The sequence below is a fragment of the Zootermopsis nevadensis genome, unplaced genomic scaffold (assembly GCF_977971745.1).
Source record: "Zootermopsis nevadensis isolate Lab colony 2312 unplaced genomic scaffold, Znev_1.0 Znev_ptg000083l, whole genome shotgun sequence".
Taxonomy (NCBI): Eukaryota; Metazoa; Arthropoda; class Insecta; order Blattodea; family Termopsidae; genus Zootermopsis; species Zootermopsis nevadensis.
Genome location: NW_028259214.1, coordinates 778,143 through 797,645, shown reverse-complemented (window position 1 = coordinate 797,645; position 19,503 = coordinate 778,143). Strand labels below are relative to the sequence as shown.

General features: G+C 38.0%; 1 protein-coding gene and 1 long non-coding RNA gene across 7 annotated transcripts in view; one reads left to right on the top strand and one right to left on the bottom strand.

Annotated features, from left to right (window-relative positions):
- The window catches only part of LOC147870927 (uncharacterized), a 474,306-nt gene that overhangs the window by 413,038 nt on the left and 41,765 nt on the right, over positions 1-19,503 (top strand). The gene's annotated exons all lie outside the window — the stretch shown is intronic.
- The window catches only part of LOC147870929 (paired box protein Pax-2-like), a 318,072-nt gene that overhangs the window by 286,188 nt on the left and 12,381 nt on the right, over positions 1-19,503 (bottom strand). For all 6 annotated transcript variants that reach the window (XM_087341655.1, XM_087341652.1, XM_087341656.1 and 3 more), the window contains one exon: positions 17,326-18,571. In XM_087341655.1, coding sequence (XP_087197781.1) covers positions 17,326-17,407 — 82 coding nt within the window. In that variant the 5' untranslated portion in view covers positions 17,408-18,571. The remainder of the gene's footprint in view (positions 1-17,325; positions 18,572-19,503) is intronic.

The following is a 19,503-nucleotide window of genomic DNA, read 5'->3' as shown; positions in this document are numbered from 1 at the left end:
GATACAATTATTATCTCTGCCTTGAGAGTAATTTACACCGAACTATACAAAAGCTTTGTATAAAAGTTCACAAGTTGGAAACCAAGCTCGTAACTTTGTTATGCATAAAATCAAAATTCTTGTTTCCTGAGTTACGAGGTCGCGTATTCTTGTAGTCCGACGTTTAGAAGGAACTTGACGCTGGTCGGTTGTGACGTCGTGTCGACGTTCAGCAACATACCGACGTTTCGAAGTAACAGTCTACCTCCATCTTCATCCGCTATTATTAATTCAACATAAGTAAACATTCCTATTTCTACAAGCATTTTCAGTAAAGAAAATGAAGGACTTCTCTTTAACAAATTCCAACAACAGCGTCTGTTCTGATTCGTTCTGTTTCATTTTCATTCCCTCCTCACAGCTGGCGTCAGGAAACGCCAATTGGTTTCACTCTAGAAAAGATTACATGACCTTACTCCTCAACCGACGCCCTTGGTTTATTTTTAATATTATATCACTTTTTATTAATCTTAAGAAGTTTAAGAGGCTAAGATATTTGTGTCGTGTAACGTCCCGGTGTCTTGCTTACGAACTCATCACCTTATCATCACTGTCTCTTTTTCACACACTTTTCACTACCCCCCCCATGCGTGCTACATGTCCTGCCAATCACACCCTTCAGTACATTTTCACACTTAGAATACTAGTTGAAATATAAAGATTAATAACTAGTGAGAAAATATAAATTCGATCGGTGAGATTTAAGATTCTCATGGCGGCGAGTATGAAGATGTCTTATGGTATATTGCGCCTTGTAGTCAGGTAGAAGTTTATCGACGTTTCAGAGGCGCTTAGTACGAGGTGCGATCAGAAAGTTTACAGACTGCGCCTATAAAAACCCGTACACTTATCTCAGGTATTAAATTCATCCATCACCCTCGAAGTAGTTCCGCTGGGAGTGAACACAACGATCCCAGCGCCGCTGCCAAGCCTGGAAGCATCCCTGTAAATCTTTCTTTGTCAGCCTGTCAAGCACCATCTGCGATTCTGCCTGAATCTCTTCTATCGTCTCGAATCTCCTTCCCTTTAGCTAAATTTTCATCTATGGGAAGAGGAAACCTTAGAAAGGAAGTTGGGGTCGGTTCTTGCAAGATCTTTGAGCTCCTGACAAACGAGAAGTCGATTCTGCTCCTGGTCCTCAGACAGGATGCGTCGCATGTGGAGTTCTTCCTTTAGAATCAGCTGACAGGTCCCATAGCCTATCCCAACAATGTCGCACAAGTCGTTGATGGTACGACGTCGATCTTCGTGAATGGCCTGCCGAATCTTTGTAACATTTTCGGGCGTTGTGCTCGAAGATGGTCGTCCAGAACGCTCGTCATCATCGACAGAGGTTCGGCCATTTTTAAAACGTGAATGCCACACAAAAGTTTGCGGACTCCCCAAATGCTTGCTTTAGCATATCATAGGTTTCCGTAGCCGTTTTGGCGAGTCTTTGGCAAAATTTGATGCACACGCCATTCCGAAATCGCAGGAGGGTCGGTGTAATGCACTACCAAATCGCCCGTAACTAAGAAACAAATGCTAATTCGATGATGCCGGCTGGCACACTGATTCACTATGAATGTAGGCCCAACCCCTTAGCGGCAGAAGCTCTTACTACATCCGGTTCGCCCTCTATTGACACAGTCTTGAAACTTTCTGATCGCACCTCCATCACCACGGAGATCATTAGGATTGATGTTTAGTCTACTGAGATTTGAACCGGGGACCTCCCAAAAAGAAGTCCAGGTCATGATGAGAACGGGACACAGCTAAAAAACACAGGTAACAAGGCGTCGTCAAACAGAATACAGAGTGTAATATATTTATAAAGTCAGTTGCTTAATAAGGGGTGAAGTGCTTCGTTCTTATTCACACTGGCTGGTCGAGCTTTGTCATCCCTAATGTATACAGAATGTAGCATCACAATAACACTGAAACCTTCCTTTTGTGTTTTTTTTTGTATGAATTACACTGGGTTAGAAGCACACACCGCCACATCCCCTGCATCACGTCTCATTCATCTTCATGTAAACAAACTACTGTTTGATTTCTGACACTTCTTCTTCAAATCTCCTATTTTCGTATTTTCTCTCAGCCCCTATCCACACCCCAACACACACCCCACTTCCTCTTTTATCTTGTCTTACCACCCTTGTATCTTCACAGAACCAGTTGCTGATACTTTCACGTGTTTCTTTTAACCAAAGTGTTTGTGAGTGTTCTTGAAGAGTTTTGAAAGACATTACTACCACAGCTGAAAGTTATTAACCCTTTGAATCTCGAAGATCTTCATTTCCGAATTCAATGAAAACACAACGCGTCTCCCTTACAAAGATAAGCTGGTTAATTACTCTTATAAAAATAATAGCTGTTTATTACGGAAGGCATACGAAGTCGATGAATACAATCAGCGGGAACAATGCACAGTTAATTAATTTTAAAGTTTACGGTATATAATATGAGAAACCACTGTGATTTATAAGGAGTTAAGAAAAAATCTGCACAGTGAAAGAGCTACCACATTTGGCGAATCGTCCTCCAAATGTAGAATATAAAAATAAAGACACTGATGTTAATTGATAGCTCGGAATGAAAATAGTTAATTTAGCGATATGAGAAGGTGAATGGGTTCGGTAATGACTGATTAATATACTATTAAGCGACGTTTCGAAAAGATATATCGCCTTTATCTTCCGGAAATTCCAAGACAACTGGTGACTGCATGGTGTGACGCGGTTTCCAGCGAAATAAACTGACATGGAGTTCAATTACGTATTAAAACTCGAACATTACGAATCTAAAACAATATATTGTAAATTGTGTAACACCTTTGCCATTCCTTACAGGTACTCGTCCTTCGTCCCATCTTGGTCTTCTTGTGGTTACTATCATTCTATAATCATTCTACATTTTATAAAATTTTCATGTCTGTATGATTTTAATGACACTAGAGACAAACATTTCTGTGATCCTAACCTCTGAGGCTGGCTTAACAACATTTGGACTATCCCGGCTATGTCCCGTGCTCCAGAAGACGCCCTGAACACGTCAGTGTATAACGGGGAAAAAACGTCCCTTATGTCACAGATTCCCAAACTTCTGACAGTCTGTCCGTGGTCCCACGTTTTATCATTCGTTCCTTGTCCTGCAGCCTTTATTACACAAAGCTTTTGTGAACTGCAAGAGATCGAGACATCCATAAAGAATGGCGAAATTAAGTGGATGGAGAAAAGAAAAGTTCAAGAAAGGGGAAAAGTAGGAAATGCGCGGATAAACGAGAAGTAAATAAAGTAACACCATCCGGGATGGAGTGACAGCTGAAATGGGGCGCGGGTTAAAAGGGCGGCTAACAGTTGAAGCTCACCCCAAACTCCTACAAGACAATCCACTTAGTATCTGAATCAGGTGGGGAGTGGCCAAGGCGAAATCGCTATCAGCAGTGACTGTCCATCCTGCCTAGACATCATCCCATTCCACCTAACTGATTACTTTCTGTTAACAACAATTCAGGAGCTCCACACAAGAAGCTGTAGGCTGAGACCTGACGTAAACTTTCATACAATTTCAACCCTTTCCACAATATGTAAGATACATCGTTTTTCTAGTATGGGTTTACCAATGAAAAATGTACTTTCCAAATAACTCTTAAACAATTAAAGTTACCCGTGATTTTCTAAAAGCGTTGAAAACAACGAAACACGGAAAGACACGACAATTACCTTTAAGCTTAAAGGTTTCTAACCTTTGTAGGAACCAATTTATACCCAAACATTAGGTCCCAGAGTATAACATTCTCCCAAACACAGAGTCCTAATTGAAGAAAAACAAATCTTAGTTTTTGAGAACAAGATTCATTTGTTATTTTTAAAAATCGGTAAATATTTCATTTACATGGTTTATTTTACTTGTCCTCTCTTCTTCTTTATTTTTTGAAGCTTCTTCTGTCTTTCGTTTCCTCTTTCCAGTCCCTTCGTCTCATTTGCCTTCTCTTTTAATTCTCAATCAACCTTCACATTTCCTTGTACCCTGATTCTTTCTCCCTCACATGTTTTTATTCCTGCGTAATTATCTAATTCTCCCCCATTTCGTTTCTTCCTTTGCCCACGTATTTATGTTTCCTTCTTCCACTCTGACGCATGACGAACTTGCTGTCTCCATTTCCATGCTGACGTTTCACTCAACTGCACACACGCACGCAAAGTGCCGCGAGAGGAAAGTTTTGTTTGCTTTGATTGTGAATTTTGTCACATATGGAGTCCATCACTGACGTGAGAGCAACAGGGCGGGATATTCAATGGGGCCAAAGGGAGAGAAATGTTCGTGATATTTACCCTTGGGGCTTCTTTTTAAGTAGACCTGTAGAATTTTCAAAAGAAGATTACAAAAAAAAATAACGACGTGTTAATAATATTAAACTTTAGGTAAAGTCAGAAGACAAGTGAAAAAACAGTAACGCATCGTTCAGGTAGCGGTCGTGTTTTATACCTTCATTTGATTGGCCGCGGTGTTCAGTGTTTCAACATGAATATTTTCGTGCGACTGAATCGAATGAGCCGATGGTTCAGGTTATGACAGATATGCAGATAAAAGGATACTTGCTCTCTATTGCATGTAATCCACTGCTGATAAAAGACCACTGTTTGTTAGGCTTGGCTGAACGCGTGGGTTTGATCGTGCGATACGGAAAATTTTGAAATGTAGTTCTGACGAAGGCGAATCTGGTAGAAAGAAACGGAAATAATGCTCCGGTGGGTTCTGGCGGATCTCCAATCAGGAGATCAGTTATTATATGACAATCGTTGCTTATTCGTAGTTAAATAACCTAAGAAATCATTTCATACCGAGATACATGTCTCTGTAAAAACTTTTGACAGCGCAAATGAAACTGAAAGCTAAGTATAGATCTAGTGTGACGAATGTGTTATTTTACTTTTTACAAGAACTGTACCTGAAAGATGCATATTCTTTTTACCATAACACACTTTAGAGTAATAAACCAAGTGACGGTAGTAATGTTCCGACCTCATCATGCCTTTATATCGTAGCCATGTTGGTTTTAGCAACGCGAATATGAAAAGACTGCAGTGGCATGATGTTCATACCAGATTTCATGAAAATCCGCCCGTTTGCTCATGACTTGTTTCGTGAGATCAAATACACACCGGTGAGTAATACTTGGACCATTTAAAGAGTGTCTGGACTTTGTGAGTTACGTAGCTTTAAATAAAATTGAACTCTAATTATAAAAAGCAAATAGATAAAGATTTGAGGGAGGAGCGTGTGGACTATTTAATTTGCTCTGAAAGGGCTGATAAAAATTACGAGAACTTCAGTAAAGAGAGCAGATAACTTGAACGAGTTTCAAACTGGGTACCTCCCGACTGCATGTCAGTGAACAAGGGGATAGAAACAGCGTGTACCTACATGACTGACAAACTATTTTATGCAAAATCTTGTAAAGAAGGCTAGAAATTTACCTTCTGTGAGGGTAAAAACCACCACACATCTTATGATATCTTTCATTCCTTTCTTCAAAAGATCAACTCAATACTTTTTACTTTAAGCGGTTTCATAGCTTATAGATTACATACGGAGTAAAATAACGCAATAAATCTGCAGCAGTGCGGCTTACCGACCGTTTTCTGATACAAACATCCCTTCCATATGCACCCCCTCTGCCCCTCCTTGCTGTCAGTCATTCATCACCCCAAAGATGTGAGGGGGTGCATTCCGTGTGGATTCACCAGCCGCCAAACGAACTATGCCATAGGATTTTCCCTCCGTGATCGTCTTGGAATGCAGAGGCCGGAAGCATTCCGGTGTTCGAGGGTTAGATCAACATTGGCAGAATCGGATCTGCTCTTAGTGGGTTTATATCTGTCAGGGACTAGTGAGGGAGACACCGCTAGCTAATGGGGTAGATTCTGTTTGCTTCTTTGACAACTATTGCAAACATTACTCCACGTGGACATATTTGTACAGGATATTCAAATATTAGAGACATGAATCTTGTCCCGCTCAAACACGGCGAAAGAAGGAAAAAAGAAATAAGACGAACATTTTACGAATTGTTTACGTGAATGTATAAAGGGCACAACAATCAGTATAATCGGAAATTGATTACATTAAGAAAAATAAGTGATTGATAAGGGACGGAATGAGTGAATGAGTGGACATCTGTAACCTTCTTCTCTGTGAAGAATTTGCCTAAATAAACATAAAACGTTTCTGTGAATTCAACAAGTATTAATAGGCCTATTTAATTACATCTCTTAAGCAGATAGTTATAAAAATACACAAAATAAAGGTAAAATATACCAATAATAATTATAGCAGAAAATTATTTTTAAACGATTGAAGAGAAGAGTAATTTCAGATTCAAAGTACAGTTTTCTAAGATTTAACATCATGAATATATCTCATCACAGTGTAAAATGACAAAAACTAATAAAGGAACACATAGAAAGATATGGGGATAAAAATGATACAAAGGCAGAGAGAATTAAATAAAAGTAAGACTGAATACAAAGGTTAAAATATAAACAAGAGGATATATAAATAAAATTAGGAATAGGATAAGATATTAGTTTAACTTAACAATGGAATAGCAGTAATGACAGTCTCTGTTAACGTAGCCCACTAACTTTACCACTGTGGCCTGTAACAAGTGGCACTCATGGTCACAAATGACCCTCCACGCACGCACCTACTTACAGACACAGCGCGTCACCACACAAACAAACAAATACACGACTTAGCGTTAGACAACAAAATGGTTTCAAACGTAGGACGTGAAAAAGTGGCCTGAAGTCCTAACTCAGGCACAAAAACCTAACACGCGAAACTTTTTAACCTCGATTTACTATGGTTGTTTTACTGTTACAATCAAGTAGAAAGTTCTTTATTTTTATTTTAACGAAACACGTTAGGCGCCATGATTTGTGTGTTTAACAACTTAATGTTACGATACAAACTGCTGTAAAGGTCTGTTCTAGACGGAACGTCCTCTGTAATCGCTGATTGCTTCTAGTTTGCGCTACATTTTGTGCCTAGAATGAAAACTGGTCGTCAAAATGGGGAACCTACCAGTGGCCTCATGTTAACAAGCGCATTACAGGGTGTTTCGAAACAAATCACGTCTTATGAGATGTTAGGGCTTTCACAGCGGACCACATAGCACGGTGTAAAAATAGTTAGTAGTACCGACGTTTCGACAGAATTCCTTTCTCGTCCCTTTTAGTTAAAGTATAGAAAAATTTATATAAAAATGTAGCCGAGGAGTGGGCAATTTCTTGACTAGCCGACGGACTATTAGATCCTCAAGAATGGAATCGCTTCGGTGACTAACCAAAGTCACGGAAGACGAGAATCATGACGAATTTCAGGATCAGTAAACTTAGGCGTAGTAAAAATAAATCTGTATGCCATAAAATGTGTTTACGATTCATCATTTTAACACTGAGTTGATAATTTAGATGTAACATGCGTAAAATTAATATTGTTGCAAATCTTTAACTTTCGAGAGCCAGAGGTACAGGTTTCTTTCACTGATCAATTTACATCAGGGTTTTGCAACGACAAACCTCGTGTGTAGCATCGCAAGGGTTAAAATATTACAATATAATTCATTCACGAAAGTTAAGAATTTTCAATTACTTTATTTCTTAACTTCTGGTGGAGTTCATAAAAGGGCCCATATCCAAGACAAAATCTTCCAGCCTGAAGAAAAATAAATAAATAATGTAACAGAAAGTCGATAGGAAAATCGTGGACGTTTTTGAGCGTGCAACACGAAAAATCACGTGCAGTGTGAAATAGAGGCAGCCCCCTGAGCGGAGAGTGGGCGATTGTCCACGTTCAATAATTTATATCTAATTTACTATTAATACGTCAAACCGAATATAACGGACTCCACACTCAGTTCTAGGCGTCTGAAAAATAAAGGAACTGAACATACAGGAAGTAAGACTTGAGGTTCTCACAGCGGTGAATATGAAGATTTCTGTCTTCTGGGTTATTGCGCTGTGTAGTCTGGTCGATGTTAACCAACGTTTCAGAGGTCATACTGCCTCCGTCATCAGGGCGATGAATATGCCAATAGGGTGTGAGGAGTTGGATTTATAGGCAGGGACGTGAAAGGTGTAGCCTGCCCCGAGCCAATGGGAGCAGGTATGGGAGTGGACCAATGGTAGCACGTGGGCGAGGGTGGGAGAGGGAGAGAAAGTAGAGAGAGAAAGGTGAGTGTAGTTGTATGGATAAAGGCCCTGAAAGGGGCCGAGTTACTGGTCTGGTTGGTTCTGGCGGCGCACTCTTGCTCGTTCTCGGAGTCCTCGGAGTGTGTGGATCAGAGGCTTCCAGGACCGGCTCAGGTGAAGTCCATCTTCCCTGTTAAAGTTATGAGGATGAAGTTCGATCTCGATGGCTTCCCTGATTAACCGGTCCATGTAGCCGGTTTTTGAGGAATCAGGGAAGCCATCGAGATCGAACTTCATCCTGATAACTTTAACAGGGAAGATGGACTTCACCTGAGCCGGTCCTGGAAGCCTCTGATCCACACACTCCGAGGACTCCGAGAACGAGCAAGAGTGCGCCGCCAGAACCAACCAGACCAGTAACTCGGCCCCTTTCAGGGCCTTTATCCATACAACTACACTCACCTTTCTCTCTCTACTTTCTCTCCCTCTCCCACCCTCGCCCACGTGCTACCATTGGTCCACTCCCATACCTGCTCCCATTGGCTCGGGGCAGGCTACACCTTTCACGTCCCTGCCTATAAATCCAACTCCTCACACCCTATTGGCATATTCATCGCCCTGATGACGGAGGCAGTATGACCTCTGAAACGTTGGTTAACATCGACCAGACTACACAGCGCAATAACCCAGAAGACAGAAATCTTCATACAGGAAGTAATTCATGAGAGAAAGAGAGAGAGAGAGAGAGAGAGAAACACGTTAAGAAATGTACGCTTAGCGTACGAATTACGTAGAGTTCGCCAGAATCTGACCTTTTACCTTTGAGAATATCGTCTGTGACGTCAGCGTTATTTGGGTCAATTAGCATTTTTTCTACGCGGTGTGCCGATTGCCTGTCCGACTCATTGGTGACGTCACACCGGAATATTTTCCGGCTATCCGCTCGTAGTTATGCGATCGATTTCGACTTCCCACTTCGAAATTATCCAGTTTTCGATTCCCCGGACGGGAATTCCCAAACCAATCACTTGTAGGGTTTCATGTAATGTGTCTGGTATGATTGAACGTTGTTAAATTAATGTAGAATAACAAATTTTATAAAATCCCCTTCAGTCGTTCTAGAGTTGTTATATACGGACAGACAGACGCCTATTTTTGTAATTTATAGTTGCGAACGCCCCTAAAATGGGAATAAAGTAAAATAGGAACAAGTTTAAAAAAGATATCAGATAAAGAGCAGTTTACAGTAGCACTCCAACAGCAGATGTCCCGATATGATATGTCTAACACACGAGAAGTATTAACTTGTCGACTGTAGTAATTTGTTTTTATGTTACGTAATGAATCATTCTGGTAAGACGAGCTTCCATTTGGAAACTCGCTGTCTATCACATCCATCTACATTATTAATGCGCGCTATATTTCAGAAATGCTGATTTACAGACCTTTTTACGTGCTGTACATTGGGAAATTAGTTCCGATTATTTCATTCGTATGCTACTTAGGTATACATTACAAGTTTCTAAAACTATGAAACGTGAAATGACATCAAAGAAACAAATGGATATAAGATACACGCCCTATTTTATTTTACTAGTCTTGAAATGATAAAAACATATTTATCCGGGAAACCCCTTCAAGATTGATACGGATCTCAGGCAGTGGCCGTGCGTCTGTCTTATCACATTGTATACAATCAGGGGCAGAACAATAGCTTTATCCTTTTCGGAAATTTGTATTTTAAAAGCAGACGTAATCTATGGTAGAATATAGATTTATGTACGTAATAAATTTAAAAAAATGCCCCCTCCGAGGGTCTTCTCAACCGTTATATATTGGAGTGGAGTAACACCGACAGGTAATAGTAGGTCTAAAGCCAAAGCTGAGGTCCAGACGAAGTATCTCCAACTCGTGTTATCAGCGTTTCGAAGCACTGGTATGTATTTCCTGTCTTTTAAACAATAGAATCTATGATATTCGTGGTTTTAATACCGTGTGTACTTGTCGGTAGGTACCAACGTTCCGGAGGAAAATATTGTCTCGACTTTTAGTCCTGAAGACGGATACACTGCATCTACGTACTTATAGTTTATTTCAAGTGCAATTTTCCGTTTTCGTACAAATAAAATAACTCACTAAAAGTGAAATCATGCAGAATATGAATTTATGCAGTAATTGCATGATGTAGATAAAGTTTCGAGGAATTTAAGTATTTCCTTATCTCAAGTTCTCTTCCATATAGGCATTTCTTAAACTGGTTTATGAACAAGAAAGAACCTACAGATTCAGATACGCTCGTAAATGATCGTCTCTTCCCATTATAATGAGAATTAGGTATATTCTTAGGTACAGATGCCCGACCTCAAAACGATAACTTACAGTAGCTGAAGTGCGGGATCTTGTATCAATGTCCCATACTTAAAATCGCTATATCAAATGTTTCATAAAATACAGATATACAGCAATACTTAAATGTCAAGTTCTGGAAAAGAGAAGCCGAATCACAACGCTTTACGCTTTCGTCATAAGTTTCGGACTAGTAGACATTACTAGTCTGAATTAATTTCACTTACACAAACGAATTAGGAATGAAACTAGCAATTTAAAGCAAGATATGCAAATAGAAATTTTAATTATACACTGAGTACCGATGTTCTCTTTCAACTACAATTTTCTTCTCTTACTACGCATTAAAACATGTATATCAAACAGCGTGGCTGTGATACCGGCACAAAAGGGAAGCAATTTGAAAGCATTGCTTCACGAAATAAGAGTTGCAATTTTGATGAACTGTGCTGTCAACCAGTAAACAGAACTGCTGCAACTGTACTACTCTCTAATCCCCTGCAAAGTAGGCCGAACACAAGACAATATTTCAAATCGCTTCGCTGTAGTAGACATTTTGCAGCCAACTCGTGCACCGTTGCCACTTAAAAAGATTGTTTACTTTCCTTAAGGCTCTTCGTCGTTTTCACTTACATCCGAATATTCTCCTCGGATAGAAGTTTGATGAATTTAAGAATCGGTAACGAGCAAGTACATAATCTGTACTCTTCACTGATTATCACAATAATTAAACCCAGAAACAAGGAACGTAGTACACACGCGGAAATAAAAACAGGACACAAACTCTCAATAAATCGGACATCTTAAATGACTTTGCTGAACAGAGAAAAATAATATTAAAATTACTAAGATGGTAAAGTTGCGTCATATTGTGATATAATAAGTATATATTAAATTTTGTCCGTCTAATCACAATAATTCTTATTAAATATTAAAATATTACAATAATTAACATTTAAAATATTTAAAATATTAAATGATGTTCTTTATCGAAATTTAGGAACTGAAACATGTCGTGAAACATGAAAAATGATGGTCTAATGTAAATCGAATGTTTCGATAAAGAACATAATTTAATATTTTAAATATTTTAAATGTTAATTATTGTAATATTTTAATATTTAATAAGAATTATTGTGATTAGACGGACAAAATTTAATATATATTAAAATTACTCTTGAAGAACTGGCGCGTGAAAATTTAGAGACCCGCTAAGCAACTATTAGCTTCTGAAAAATATCCTATACCATGAAGTTCGTTCAAATATTACTGCGTTAGTGCTGTTTAATTTACATACCAAGGCAATGCGTCTGGAGATATGGTCTTCGGCTATACTTATCTTAGAAAATGAAACACAAACCTGTGCATGCTGTAATTTACAATTTCTGAGTTAAATAAAAATGTGTTATTCACAACACACATATCCCTCCATTATCGCATTCGGTAGAATGTTTCACAGTTCAGCCTGATTAATACGCGTTTCGTTAGTCGCATTTGTAACATAAACCTCTTTTTTCAACTTAATTTAATACAATCTATAGTTATTGTGATTCCGTAAATATATAACTCAGAGTTATTGGAAATCTCACAGAAACTTAATCGGGAGTTGCAGTCTACCGTCCCTTAATATCGGACACACAACACATCACTTACAACCCGATATAAAACATCCAAGCACAACCTCCAAATTTAAAGGAAGAGACAAAACTTAAAACCAAACAAATCAATATACGCAACGCAAGATGTACAACAGTTTTTAAAATTGATAGACCTGATGATGATGTAATACACATTGAAACATGTCGTCAATACAAAAAATGTAACAAGATACAGTATCTACTGTGAATGTTATAATTTTAAGTAATTTTAAACAACATTATTTTAAGTTTGTGTATAGACGGAAAATAAAATATTGGAGTAATAAAAAATAATTAAAATGCACTTCATACAGCCACAAATACTGCTGTTGACAAAAATAATTAACAGTAAAGACGCTCACTGCACACAAGCATGAATTATTTTCCTTTTATTTCGTTAAATATAAATCATATCACAGAATGTTTCAAATATAAGCTGTCAATTTTACTACGCTCAACTTTTTATATCATGCAGAACACGTAATTTATTGTACGATGAAATAATTCTTAAAATTTTACAAAGTACTAATTTAGCTGAATATAACGTACGGATTCTACTGGACTGAGCAGGACAAAATTAATTTCGCTTAACTTTCAGTGTAGACCATTCATATCGAACTTCATGAATAGCCAGTAATTTGTTGATCATATAAAACTTTCCGGCGGACAGACACACAGACATTGATACTGTGAGTTCAGACACGTAGTGCAAAGAATTTATAACTCCATGACGCATAATTCTTATCGAGGAAAAATAAATTCCCAAACGTTCGCTACAGTTTTAGCAAGTGTCCCCCAGCGGATATCTTCATACACTCATACCTTATTTCCTTACGATCAATTTTAATAATGTCTTCCTTTATTATCCTAATTCTTACAATTGGTTCTTCCCTTAAGGGTCGTCACCTAATATTTCGTGAAGACTATGAATTATAGAGTTCCCAATTATGCAATTGGTCTCATCGCAAAAGAAATATAGAATACCAATTCTTCATTTGCTTTAACACAATGGGCGCTGTAAACGTTCTCAGAGTTTTATTAAAATTGTTCATTCATGATGAGAAAATTAAGTTGGAGACGGAAAATTTTCTAACGTGCATTTATTGAATTCGACGTATCCAAAGCTGGATTTACTGCCATCTTCGGGCGGTCGGATGACCATGGTCACAAAGTTTCCTGTAGTAACAGCCCTGAGATAGAACCCAGTTACGGTTTAAACTCAGGCCACATTTGTTAAGCGACTGACGAAAACCAAGAAATTTTCTGTTCAATCGAATGGAATAGCTCATGAATGAACGTCAGAGAGTTTAACTACTTGGCAATTATAATGACCAATAGTGGTCGTCTCGTGATTGGAACATAGAAATGTCAGGTTCGTTACAAAACCAACTTCTGAGATTAAATCCACTTAGAAAAATTGTGATAGTAGGGATATTTTATTGGCAGGTGACTAGATTAGTTGAAAAGTACAATCAATACAGTAACTCAAACACAGACAATTCTTAACATTTTTCAAGCAGACTACAAGAAATAAACGTCAAACCTGTGACCCAAAACACAAGACGTTCTTCAATTTTCCAAGTACAACTTTCTTTTCTTTAGATTATCGACACGTAAAATTTCTGGGAACATGGTAGTGTCAAAAGATCATCATGAAGTTTTGTCTATATTCACCGTAGTACCACAGAAGAACATGAGCCGGGATAGCTCAGTCAGTATAGTGACTAGCTAAGGGCTGGACGGCCGGGATTCGATCCCCGACGGGGGCAGAGGATTTTTCCTCTAGCCTCTGCGTACAGACCGGCTCTGGGGCCCACCCAGCCTCCTCTACAATGGGTACCGGGGTCCTTTCCCGGGGGTAAAGCCGGCCGGGGCGTGATGCTGACCACTCACCCCCATCTAGTGCCGAGGTCAAGGAAGGGAGGAGCTATACCTCCTCTCACCCCAAACGCCTACATGGCGTATAGTGGGACAAACTTTACTTTACTTTTACCACAGAAGAACGCTTAGTATTTTAAGCAGAGAAAAACTGTTACTCTCTTAGACCAGCACCCAATTCTCAAGACCCCAAAGACTCAAGTCCCAAAGACCACCCATTGTCAGTTCTTTTCGTAAAAAGTCTTATATTTATTCGTAGCCACCGTAAGAAGGCTATATTCTGGATCAATAAAGACGTGTGCATTTGTTAAGATAACATTTTACGGTAAAACGTCTCAAGACGAGACGAAATAAGAAAGGTAAACATTAGCATACTGATTTTGCCTCGATTTTATATTACATATGTTTATTTTAGAAAAAGCAGAATACAGAATATTGCATATGGGGCCCCGATAGCTGAAACAAGAAATGTATGAGATTTGTATGGCTGTATTCCGGAAACCGGCCATATACATAACCGATATAAGAGCTGACGGTATCCTAATAAATCGGCACGTAGTCTTCTGAGTTATATTTTGTAAAAACGTCTACCCACAAGATTGAAGCTGTAGGTTCATCCTTAATATCATAATCATCTTCTACAGTCCATCGTGTAATATTGTTGTACATTCTACACAATAGGAAAATGAAGTAGCGCGTTTCTCCGAAACGTCGAATGCATCTTTCAAGTACACATAACATAAAAGTACAGGAGTCAACAGTGAAAGACCACCTTGAAAACGTTAAATATTAAACGAAATAATAACATCAATCTTTTGATAAATAAGATTGGATTAAACTAGCTCCGGGTCATATGACACGATATGTTGTTGGCAGATTTGACCTTCTGGGTCACACTGCAGCATAGGTAGCCACTTGTAATTGACGTCAAAAAACATTTCTTGTAAACGCATAAAATGAGTGCGTTATGTCCCTCTTGCAGTATATGTAATTTTAACGATCACGTACAACTGGCATTTGTCACCTGGAAATGACGGATTGCAATAACATTTTGAACGCGACTGTTTTCATATATATTCATACAGTATCAGATTAACTTACTGTTATAAAATGCGAGACGTCAGGGCACAAAGAAATCAAAGGACGCTTACTGAAAAATGGAGGTATGTCTGTCCTCTGAAGACAAGAATCCTCGCATATAATATCTGCATTTTTAAGACAATATCATGCAAGGAGAACTGTGTGTCCAAGCAGTTACAAGTTTTTCGTTTCTGCTGTACGATCTTGTAAGAAACAGGCCAAACATATTTACTCAAGATAATCGCATTCATAAACGCTGCAGATACCACCAACTCGCTCCATTCTGACTTAAAACAGTCTACATCACAAATATCAACTGATTATGACTACTTAAGAAAATAATTGCTGTTTATTCTGATAATCGCACAACATCCATAAATACTCTGTGTGTGTAAAACGCGTGATGAAGAAGGTAATGTCACCGAGTTTCTTTCAAAAGGTTCTGGCATAATATTACATACTTCATCATAAGTTTATTATATGCTTTGTACTTGTCACAAAAGCCCAACTACAACAACAAATTAATAGTCTCCAAGACGAGACGAGTAAAATTAACTTTGTTACCATAAAACCAAAAATAAATCTTGCTGTATGAGTTATACAAATTGCGGTACATAAATGGATGTCATTTATCATTACGGATAAGCAAAGATAATGAAGCAGTTAGTGTAATTACATAAAGAGACGACGTAATGCATTACGTGTACCAGGAGACATGCCTGCAAGAAATCGATACGTTTTTAGTCAAGAGATAAATTTGATGTACTCGACATAACATACAGATAATAATACCAATTTGATAACAACACAATTTATTATATTTATATTTATATGTTAACTGCTATTTCCCATATCATGATGATTCATTTTCAAATTAAATTTTCTTTGGATAACGTCGGCATTCACAGATGCAATTTCACCGAAATTAAATATAAGCCGAACATGGAAAAATATCGAGGAAAATCAAGGAAGGTGTGAAGTTATCCGAAATTATAAAAGTACGGAACCGATAACGGGAAGGCGGGAAATACGTAATTCACCGTTTTATTTCAAATAAGTTTGTAGCCAGTCTTTTACAACAACAAGCATCCAAGCTTTTTCTGAATATTATTAAAGTTACAGGTCGGTGAATAAGGAGGTTCAGAAAATGGGGTTTTAGGTCCACGGATAAGACGAGAAAAACTCCGTTTGATTTATCCTACCATTCAAGCAGTTCTACTGGAAGTTTAAATATTTATTATTTCAGAATTAATTATAAACAGATGTGGGGAGTTACTATAAACACGCGTACTAGTAAAATGAGTGCTGTTAAAACGTTGTTAAGCTCCAGACCTTAAGAAATATAAAAGGTACCAGTGCAACGCTAAGTGCTTCTCAGTTTTTGCTAATCTTTAATGAACACCGAAGACTTCAAATTCTCTTTAATCGCTAGAACATGAGCGTAAAAAGTGCGCGTTCGGTTTTGAGTGCATACGTTAAAACGACGTCTTTCTTGCGAGTTCACGGATTACATTTAACTGATGCACATTTACTGAAAATACAAACACATTTTTTTTAAAAACCTAATAATAACACAGACATCGGACTGTAATACTTAAACATTTAAAATATTTTACATAAATGTCATGAAAAAATCATAAAGCATAATTTATGCCATGTATAATTTTATTTGAGAAAATCTATACCAATGATATTACACGCTCTCAGTGTGTAATTGGCTGTTTTCCAGGATTTTACGACGTGTAGTGTGACATACGTTTATCAAAACGTCCGTCATCAGGTCACTCTGATGATGGAGGCAGTAAGGATCTCTGAAACGTCGATAAACTACCAGACTACACGACGCATATCGTAAAAGGCATTCTTCAGAACAGATACAGCTCTATGCAAGTATCACGTAAATAAAGGACATCTTTCGACTGGTGTTTAGTAAACAGCTAGTTCCGTTGTTATCTTACTACGGTAACGCAACATTTTTAGTGTCGATAAGTTAAGAAGTTCGGAAGCTCAGGAATGACGCAGACACAACTAATGTACTTGCAAAACGCATTCAATCTCTAAATGTCTCCTAAGATGAAGAAAACAACGAACAATATAAATGTGCATGTTACAGACTATTACTAAAAGCTTGGAATTTCTTGGACATGCTGTATATTATTACTTACTGTCTCTGGCTGCATCCGAACTCGCTGCTAATGCGAAGATTACAAGAAGTCGAACTGCGATAACTGAGTAGTTGAAATACATCCTGTTACTTGTTGAGGTACCAGTAGCCCTGTCTTCAGGTCCAAGAAGAATTCTCTTACAAAATGGTGGCCGAGTCACACTGAACGATTGAATTGCACCCCGTCACAAAAAACACGACAGAATATAAAAAAAGATTCTTCCGTTTAATTATATCTTGATATCAACACCGTAGCACATGCAAATTCCACTTTTACATCTGTAGTTACTTGTCTGTAAAAAAAAAATACAACTCTCCACTACTGTGCGAAAAATTCCTGTTTAATTACTATTACAGGCCTTTCGCTTTAATAATTCACTTGAAACGCGTAATACGGAACTACAGGAAAAACTCTGTTAGAACAGTTCGGACACTGAGAATTGTTAATTAAAACACGTACATATCTTTGTTACAAAAAGAGTTCACTAATATTTCAGATGCGTTTGGCGAGGGAAAGTTGGTTGTATTATACATCCCGCTTTGCAGTAAAAACCACTCACTTTTTACTTACAAGTAGGCCTAACTATCAATACAGTTCCTGAGTTGCTGAGTTCACCAGGTACGAATGATGTAACGACGAGATTACTGAAACTTCATTTTTAATCACTCAAAACACTTATTTACTTTTAAATTTCTAGATTAACATTGAGAAATTACGAATTATGCAAAACACGGAATAGTATTCACTTTTATACATTGATAAATATTAAATGTTTAATAAAAGAAAACGATTTAATTTACTTTGAAAGTTTAAATTCAAGTACAGTATCATACAACTTAGCACTGAGACACTGACAGAGTATAATGTCATGTTTGTAATTCAAAACGTATTTCGTTACTTCACATCGACTAAACATAACCATTTCAGTTGACTGCAACATCTATTTTAGCGTGCAGTACGTAAGAATTTGATTTATCACACCTGTTCCTTCAGTCACTTATACACTCACACATCATTTAACCAGATCAGTTATTTAAATACAAATATAAGGTTCTCAGAGACACACGTCTTTCGTAAAAATATATCCAAAGGTTGAAACTTGCTCGTCAAATGAAACGCAGGTTCACACCAGAATACAACAAGTGACGTCATCACTCGTGCTGGCAGCCTCCTCTCGGCAAACTGAGTGCCTGACCGAGGCACAACCACTTAGATACCTGGCCGCGCAGCTTTGCGCATGCGTATTCTGCAAACACAAAATAATACATTTATTGTTACTGTCCTGTAGTTAAAACATCGAATTCTTTTGACGGTAACACAAAGTTACATTTTTAAATAACCTATATTAGCATAAATATTACAAAACTTTTTCGTATTAGCTTATGTCCTACACGCAGAATTACGACTCTAAAGAAGTTTTCGTATATATTTATAATGATTAATTCTTACTTTTTTAAACGTCAAAAGAATTCGGAAAAAACAGCTGTCTCGCGTGGGATTCAAAACCACTATCGCAGTACTGGATCGGTCACAATGGTGCCTGTTACGTGCCTAGAAATTACCACAGACGGCAGTTAATGTTTCCCATGAATGAGCATTGGATGGGATGATGAATGTCCGACAAGGCAGATCTCTTACAGCGCCTCTTCGTTTAGAAAGAACGTTCACTTTGCGTGGGGACAGTACAAAACGGAGTGATTGAAGACAAATCTCCCGATCTTGGCGACCAGATCTCTAGGTGCGCAGAACCAGAATAAATGTTTATCTGCCTAATGTCAGCAATCCATCACTGTTACCAGAGCGCACTGAAGGAAGAAAGAGATTGCCTCCAAAGAAGAAAATGAAACGATTAAAGGATTACAATGCGACGTACAAAATTGGAAGCCATTTTAACACTGAAAAGTAATCAGAATTAAATGTATTTGTGCCAAAATTTATGCTAATCGGAAAATGCTTACTGTCACTCATTTGAGAACCTTCTATATACCCGCGTTCTATCTGAAAGCCAAAATGTTAAACCATAATAGACCTGAGTCAATATTTCCGTTGCTCCATCCATGCTGCGTGTACACTCATCACTGGGAATGAAATCTGACAACATTCCATCAAATTTATCAAACTAATCAGCCTGGAAAAGCCGCTGATACTGACTGTTATTCAGAAACGTAATTTCAGTCA